Here is an 8,197-nt window from a genome sequence, read left to right on the forward strand (position 1 = left end):
GCAGGAAAATCAAAACTACAGAGAGAAGATGGGATTGGATTGGGAGTGGCCCCCGTGGGGGAGATGAGGCCAGTCACAGGGTCTTTCCTGCCTGCCTCAGTCAGCCTCAGGCCCCCCATCTTGTCTTCCAGAGGCTTCCACCCTGTGAGCCCAGGTCTCAGTGCCCACCTCTCCCGTCTCCCTCCCTCCTTCCTCCCCTTCTTGCCCCCTACCACCTCTGTCCCAGCCCCACCTCAAGGTCTCCCCAAGTGGATGGGTATCCACTTAGGGGCCCAAACCAAACCCTGACTCAGCTGGGTTGCTGGCGGTTGAGGAGGGCTGGCTTGAGCAGGTGTCCCCACTCTGGAGGGACCCTCAGGTGGCTTGGAGGAATTTGGGAATTCCCATCAATCTGTGATGGCTTGGTCCTACCTGCGGCAGGGGAGAGTGCCAGCCACAGGCCCTGGCAGCCACAGGGCTGAGGGTCAACATCCTCTCTGTCCCTGCCTGTCCTTGAATCTGAGGAGAGTCCAGGGGCCAGGCTCCTCCCTGGTGAGGGAAGGGAGTCACTGAGCCGAATTTTCCTCCTGGCTGAACTGAGGCCTCTGCAACAGCCTTTCAGATGCCCGGGCTCTACCCACCACACACACTCCAGTTACCTGACTCCTTCCCTTGGGGTGCATAGGTGCGAGGGAGCCTGGACTGGGAGTCAGCTGGACCTGAAGTCTGCCTCTTACCAACCATGTGATTTGGCAGGGCCCATCACATCACCTCTCTGAGACTGTTTCCTCACAGCTCACGGGGGACACCGGCCCCTGGCTGGTGGAAGGATGCAGTGTGGGTAGGGTATGTGCACAGAGCCTGGCACAGGGTTTAGGTGCTTAATACACATGGGTTCTCTGCACCCTCAGCCCCTCTCTGCCCTCGCCTGCCTGTAAGGCCTTTCCAGGCTGCGGAGGCCAGATTCGGTTCAAGAGCCACCTGAGCCAGTACAGTTAATCTTCTAGTTAGCCACAGGCCCCAAACATCATTTACTTCCAAACAGAGCATCATTCCTTTTGGATTGCCCGTGGCTGTTTGGGATTTTCTGCTGTATAGGATCTGCACCTCTGATCCAGGCTAGGCCTGTCCCTCATCACAGGACAGGCCTCTAAAATTCCACTCTCTAAGTTTTCTTTCTAAGTTGTTTAATGGCCACTAACACCTTGTAGCCTTCCCAGAAAGGGCTTGACTTTGGCCCAGACCATCACTCCAGCCCTGCCGCCCACTCCAGCTTTCCCTGATATTTGTGGGGCCTAAGGGGTATGGCCCCCTCCCTAGAATTCTCTAGGCCCTTCCTCCTCTCCCCATAACCATGGAAGGACACCTCCCACATATACAAACACATAGGGGCTTCCTCCCAGCTGAGGAGGGTTTGGGGGGAGTTTGAAGAATTGCTCCCTAGAAGAGCCTGATAAGTTTTTTCTTATTTGTTTTAAATAACTTGCATGAATTATTTTTAATAATAAAAGTAAATATTGTTTATTATAGAAAATGTGCAGAAGATAGGAAAGACAAACGTAAATGTATACCTCATTCATAATCCCACCACTCAGGGATGCCATGGTGAACACTGCCTGGATTATACATGTATGGCTACATAATTAGAAACCTGCTGGGTGTAGCTCTGAATCTTGCTTTAATATGATAACTTTAGTATTTTCCCATTTTATTAACAGTTATTCAGAGACATCGTTTTTAATGGCTGCATAATTTTTGTCTCTATCATAAAATCGTGCCATTTCCCCTATTGCTATTATTAGCATTATTTTTGCTATTCCTTCCATCACTAATATTAATAGCTAGTGATAGCTAATATTAATAACTATGTGCTGGGTACCTTTGTGTACACCATCCTGGGCACACTTCACAGCAACATTCTGAGTAGATACTGTCATTTTATAAATGAGGAAACGAGGCACAGAAAGGCTAACTGAATTGGCCAAAAGTACACGGTGACCTGGCCAAGCTGAGGGCCAGGTGACACTGGATGCTATGCCTTTAATTACCATGTGCTGTGATAAAACAGCCATGTACGTCGGCCATGAGGCAGGTGCATTTCTTAAGATTTTTTTTTTTATGTGGACCATTTTTTTTAAAGCCTTTATTGAATTTGTTACAATATTGCTTCTGTTTTTATGTTTTGGGTTTTTGGCCACAAGGTATGTGGGATCTTAGCTCCCTGACCAGGGATCGAACCCCCGCACTCCCTGCCTTGGAAGGCAAGGGCTTAACCACTGGACCGCCAGGGAAGTTCAGAGCCAGGTGCATTTCTGATTCACTGCAGCCACTTTCCTAGAGATGGAATGACTAGGACAAGCTGTAAGGTGGCCAACTGTCCTGGTTTTCCCTGGACTTTGACGGTTTCAGCGTGGAAGGTCCTGCATCCCAAGAAACCCTTCCAGGGGTGTGAGCTGTGAAGGCTCTTCCTGCCCTTTTGCGACATTGCTCTTCAGAGGGGTTGTGTCAGCTTGTCCTCATGTCAGACTGTAAAGCCACATTTCTCTAGTTGCCCTGAGCTCACTTGATTTCTCTTAGTAGACTCTGGGACGAGAACCTCTATCTCCTCTAACTCCTTACACGATAGCGATAATTATTATTAATAACACCCCTTCAACTATTTGGCTGGGGCTCTTAACACCCGTGCAATGTGTGATTAGAAAAGAGAAAATGTGTCTTCCTCCTCCTCCTCCCAGTGCCATGGGTAATCTCAGTAAACACATTAATTAGGGACTTAGGATGGAATAAGAAAATGCAGTAGGAACCCTGCGGCACCTGCTCCCCACCCCAGGGAGACAGCAGGAGGCGAGTGCTTCCATCCCCAGAGCCCCCAACTCATCCCAGCTTCCAGCATCAAGTCCACCATTTACATGGCCATTTATGTGTCCAGTCGACCTCCAGAGGGATTTGGACCAGCATAGCCCCATTCCAGGGCATCACTGTGGCCAGAGGAGCTAGCACTGGCTCCAGAGCTACACTCAGACTCAGGTCCAAACTGCTGCTCCAGGACTAACTGTGTGACCTTAGGCAAGTTGCTTCGCTCTCTGAGCCTCAGTTTCCCTTTTTTCTTTTCTGCAGAATGGGGCTAATAATATTTTTGGAGGTTGTCACAAAGATTTCTGATAATGTACAGGCATACCTAAGAGATATTGCAGGTTCGGTTCCAGACCACTGAAAGAGAGCAAATATTGCAATAAAGTGAGTCACATGAATTTTTTGGTTTCCCACTACATGTAAAAGTTATGTTTACACTATCTGTAGTCTATTAAGTGTGCAATAGCATTATGTCTAAAAAAACAGTATACATACCTTAATTTAGAAATAAAACTGTTGGGGAAATGGCACCAATAGATTTGCTCAATGCAGGGTTGCCACAAATCCTCAATTAAAAAAAAAAACGCAGTATCTGGGAAGCGCAATAAAGCGCAGCGCAATAAAACAAGGCCTGTCTGTATAGGAAAGTGCTTGCCCAGCCCCTAGGATGCAGTAAATGGGTAGTTCTCCTTACCTGGCTGATGGGTCCCTGAATTGTCCGCTAAGCATCTCAGCCAGCCTCCTGCCCTCAAGCCAGACGCCAGCTGTTACGTCCTGGGTTCTTTGGTCATCACTTTAATGTCAAGGTATGATCCTCATGTGTCCCCAGCCCTTTTATCTGTGGCCTGTGTCAGGGGAGGCTGGGGCCTCTCGCGAGAGTGACCAAGGTGCTCATGAACTCTGAGGCCTTCAGGAAGTTCCTCAGTTTTCCTGGTCAGAACTCAGGCCAAAGACCTGGAAGAGGGACTGGGGAGGGTCCAAGCCTGTCTGCTGTCCTTTGCCACAGGTGTTTTACCAGCTGGAAGGCGACATGCTTCTCCAAGTCCTGGAGCAAGGGAAACACCGGGATGTGGTCATTCGGCAGGGAGAGGTAAGGCTGGGCCCCAGAACAGGACCCCAGCATGTCCACTCTCCTGGCTTTTGTGGTGGTCTTGTGCTCCCAGCCTTTTCCTGCCCTCCTACCTGCCCAGCCTGCCTCGGCCCTGTCCTCAGGCACTTCCTCCTCATGGCTGTCCATCTCAGCACAGCCTGACATCTCCTCTCGTTCCCGGGTGGAGGCTTGGCAGAGAGAGGGCTGGGCTGGACTGTGGTCAGCTGGGGAGGCCTGGGATGCTGCAGCGCTGAGGCCTCCGTGGGGGGGCTGGCACCTTGTCCCCACCCCTGCAGATCTTCCTCCTGCCCGCTGGGGTCCCCCACTCTCCGCAGAGGTTTGCCAACACAGTGGGGCTGGTGATTGAGCGGAGGCGGCTGAAAACAGAGCTAGATGCGCTCAGGTAAATGGGCCTGGTCTGGGGGTCTGGCGCAGAGATCGGGGGGAAGCAGCAGGATCCTAGATAGACCCAATAAAGCCACTCAGCCACCGAGAGGGTTGGTGGCAATGGAGATCCTGCATTTGCTGGCTGATGGGGAGGGATTGGGGTAGGTGGTAGGGTGGGTCTGATGATGCCGGGAGGCGGGGTGTTCTCTATGACCGCCTGGGAGCCCATCAGCCTGACACCTTCTGACTGGGCCCAGAACATGTGGGATCTTAGTTCCCCGACCAGGGATTGAACCCACGCCCCCTGCAGTGGAAGCGTGGAGTCTTAACCACTGGACCGCCAGGGAAGACCCAGAACCCGTGCTTTCTGCATTGAGGTCTGCTGGGGAAGGGCAGGGGGATGGATGCCAAAGTCAAACCCACCTGGCCCAGGGCAGCCCAGAACAGTGCTGCTTTTCCCAGCCCCCCACCCCAGAGCTGAGTCTCTGCCAGTGCGCCCCTCTTGTTTCTCTACCCCAGCTCATTCCACACCCAGCGCTGACATTTGAATAACACTTACTATGTGCTGGGCACCGCTTTATGTGTATTTCTTCCTTTAACCCTCACAATGATCCTATCCGGTGGGTACCGTTATGTACTTTACAGATGAAGAAACTGGGCCCAGGGAAGTTGCGTTTGCTAGAAAGTGGCCGAGCTGGCATTATAGAGAAATATGAAGTTAGGGCCGGGACAGCCTAGATGGGGGTGTGAGTAAACACCAAGGAGGGGGGGAATATGGGTGCAGAGACGGGTGCTCTGTTTCTATAGCATTTTCTAGAACAGAGTTCCCATCTTGTTCCATTCAGTCATCTGATTATTATCCTCTGAAAGGAGGACTCAGCCTGTGGTTCTGGGGGACCCAGATTTTTCCAAAAGCTAAGCGATTTTTTATATTTTTTAACTAAGAAAATTAAAATTTCCCAGCAAGTTACTGAAATCAGAAAACTTTGTTATAATGGACATTTAAAAAATGTCCACATCTTGTGTTATAATGGACATTTTAAAAATTCTTCCCTCTTTTTTCTAATTACCAAAGTCATACATGATCAATCTTGAAATCTGGAAAAGTACAAGAAAGCAAAATGAACAAAATTAAAATGACTTGTCAGGTAAAAAGTAAATTTGATAGCATCTGAATGATATCTCAATAAAACAAAATAAAGAGAAAACAAGCAGAAAAAAGTCATCCCGCCAATCAAAGCTAACAAAGCACTTAGACGTCCATCTCATCTTTTTTCTATGCATGTGTACACCTTACAACATTGCAGTCTTATTGCAAGCATGGGTTTGAGTTTTGCTTTTTTTTTTTTACATAAAAAAACTCATGAGTATCTCTCATGCTATTAAATGCTTTGCAAAAAACGCCATGTTAATGACTGCATACTAATCTACTGCAGAATAGTCTGTTGCAGAAATAGCTGCCTGGCCTTAAATTCGAAAATAAATTTTTGACATAATGGGGCTTTATATGGGGAGTCTTCAGTGATGGAAAGGACAGCGTCCTCAGTAACACTTTTACAGCAAATTCAATAACAGATTTCATCTGGCTGCTTTTGACCTTTAATAAAAGCCAGGGGCTCAACATTAAAATGCCACTCTGAAGGCAGTTCCTGGAGGGCATCGAGGTCCAGTGATGAGGCCTTCCAGTGGCCAGCTCCATCCCAGGGTAGAACTTAGGGTGTCAGGCAGGGTGGATGCACTGTGTGTCTACAAACCATCGCCCATAAGCAGGACCACTTCTCTTTTTCAGGAGGAGCTGAAGAGCAGAGCTGGCCTGGCACTGGGAGCTAAGCTTGGGGATTAGGCATTCAGTCAGTAGATGTGCTGCATACACAGGGCCCTGAGGCCCAGCCCCGGTCTGCCCCACGCTCCTCAGGCCAGTGGAGCTGCACGCCAGGCCGGGCTGCGGGCCTGGGTGGGCTTCAGGGAGTCTACTAGAGGCTATGTGTACAGGCGTATGGACCTTCCTCCAGAGAAGAGGTCCAGCGCTTTGCTCCAGTTCTCAGAGCCATCCATGACCCCAGAAAAAGGACCCCCTCATCTGGGGGACGTCTTCAGCATGTTGGTTCCTTAAGGTTCCGTGTGCTCTGACCTAGAGTGCCAGCACACTAGGGCCCAGATCAGGCTCAGCCTCAGCTTCCCCTTTTGGAAAAGCATTTGTCACTGATGCTGTGTTTCTAAGACTGTCTCCAGTCCGCCCTGCTTCTGCCACTTACAGGCTGTGTAATCCCTGCCAAGTTACCCAGCTTCTCCCTGAACCTCGTTCTATCTACTTTGTAAATGGTCAAGTTTGGGGAACCAGTAAGAGCTATGGGAACGGGGTCGGTAATAGCCCACCCACGGTGGGGCCACACGGGGGCTCCTGAGAGAGCCGAGTGTGGGTGAGTGTGCACTGGCCACTAGGTTGTGCTAACAGGATGAAGCAGGCCGTCAGCTCTGTAGGGCCAGCCTGGGCCCAGCCAATCACAAGCAGAGCCAGGCCTGAGGGAGGCTGCCCTGAGGACGTCCAGGTGGGTAGCTGGGTGCCTGCTTTTTGTTCTGGCAGGTACTACATAGGCGACACCACTGACGTCCTGTTTGAGAAGTGGTTCTACTGCGAGGATCTCGGCACACAGTTGGCCCCCATCATCCAGGAGTGAGCCCCCCAGCCCAGCCCCTGCCCCTCGCTCTCCTGAGGCCCCATGCTCTGGCTGGGGAGAGCAGACCCAGCTCAGCAGTGCTCCTCGACAGTACTTGCCAGCCTGGAGCCATCAAGTCCAGGATTTAGGGAGAAAGTCTGCCCCTCCCCAGGGTGGAAAGCCCCCTGGGGAGGGGAGGGAAAGGATGGCAGATATACAACAAATTGTGTGAGGGCACCATGAGTGTGTGTGGGCTCCTGCACCCCGGAGCGTATGAGTGTGTGTGTGTGTATGTGTGTGTGTGTGTGTGCGCGCACGTGCGCACACGCGAGTGTCTCACTAGCCACTACCCTTCTCCCTTTGTGCCTGCAGGTTCCTTAGCTCTGAGCAGCACAGAACAGGAAAACCCAACCCTGGTAAGGCGACTAGGAACCATCTTTCTCCCCTTCCCCCTCCCTCCCTCCCTCCCTCCCTCCTTTTCCGGAGAAGGGTGGGTCTTGGCTCTGGGTACCAGGGAGTCTCCTTTTGAGTACTCTGCCCTGTACTCAAGGCACAAGAAGATGGCACCAAATAGTACCCCCCCATGGCTGCTTGGTCCTTGAGCTGGAGCCAGAGCCCATTCCAGCGATTGGGAGCTGGGACCCCTGGGAACTGGGCCCTCTGGGGCGGGGCCAGTGGGGCCAGAGGATGCTGACCACAGCTGTGCTGTGGGTGCAGACCAGCTGCTCAAGGAACCGCCATTCCCCCTGAGCACACGGTCCGTCATGGAGCCCATGTCGCTGGAGGCCTGGCTGGCTGGCCACCGCAAGGAGCTGCACGCTGGCATACCCCTCAGCCTGTTTGGGGACACCTATGAGACCCAGGTAACACAGCCCTGGGCCACCCAGAGCATCTGCCCAGCAGCCCCGGGAGATGGGAACTAATTGCACATGGACACACACACACACACACACACACACACACACACACTCACATGCCAGTCTTGGAGGTTGTGGACACAAGCATAGGTCTTCTTGTTTCCTCCCTGACTCTGAGAATGATGGCTTTGCTGTGAGTGGAAGCCCATGGAGGCTATGTGGTCCCCAGCAATCTTTCTTTGCCTTCAGAGTAGAGGGTTGCCGCATCCACTGAGAGATTCCTGGGGGTCTGGGGTCATCTCCCTGCCAGGATTTCCTGGGCCTTTGGCCAATTATAGCCTTGGCAGCCAGAAGGGAAAGAGATATTTGCGGGC

At 51.6% G+C, this 8,197-nt stretch overlaps 1 protein-coding gene across 1 annotated transcript in view; it reads left to right on the top strand.

The window, feature by feature from the left end:
- The window catches only part of HAAO (3-hydroxyanthranilate 3,4-dioxygenase), a 13,579-nt gene that overhangs the window by 2,517 nt on the left and 2,865 nt on the right, over window positions 1-8,197 (top strand). The window contains exons 3-7 of the mRNA XM_007445739.1: window positions 3,839-3,922; window positions 4,219-4,325; window positions 6,894-6,983; window positions 7,339-7,382; window positions 7,684-7,829. Coding sequence (XP_007445801.1) covers window positions 3,839-3,922; window positions 4,219-4,325; window positions 6,894-6,983; window positions 7,339-7,382; window positions 7,684-7,829 — 471 coding nt within the window. The remainder of the gene's footprint in view (window positions 1-3,838; window positions 3,923-4,218; window positions 4,326-6,893; window positions 6,984-7,338; window positions 7,383-7,683; window positions 7,830-8,197) is intronic.

This window comes from Lipotes vexillifer, unplaced genomic scaffold (assembly GCF_000442215.2).
Source record: "Lipotes vexillifer unplaced genomic scaffold, Lipotes_vexillifer_v1.1 scaffold278, whole genome shotgun sequence".
Classification (NCBI taxonomy): domain Eukaryota; kingdom Metazoa; phylum Chordata; class Mammalia; order Artiodactyla; family Lipotidae; genus Lipotes; species Lipotes vexillifer.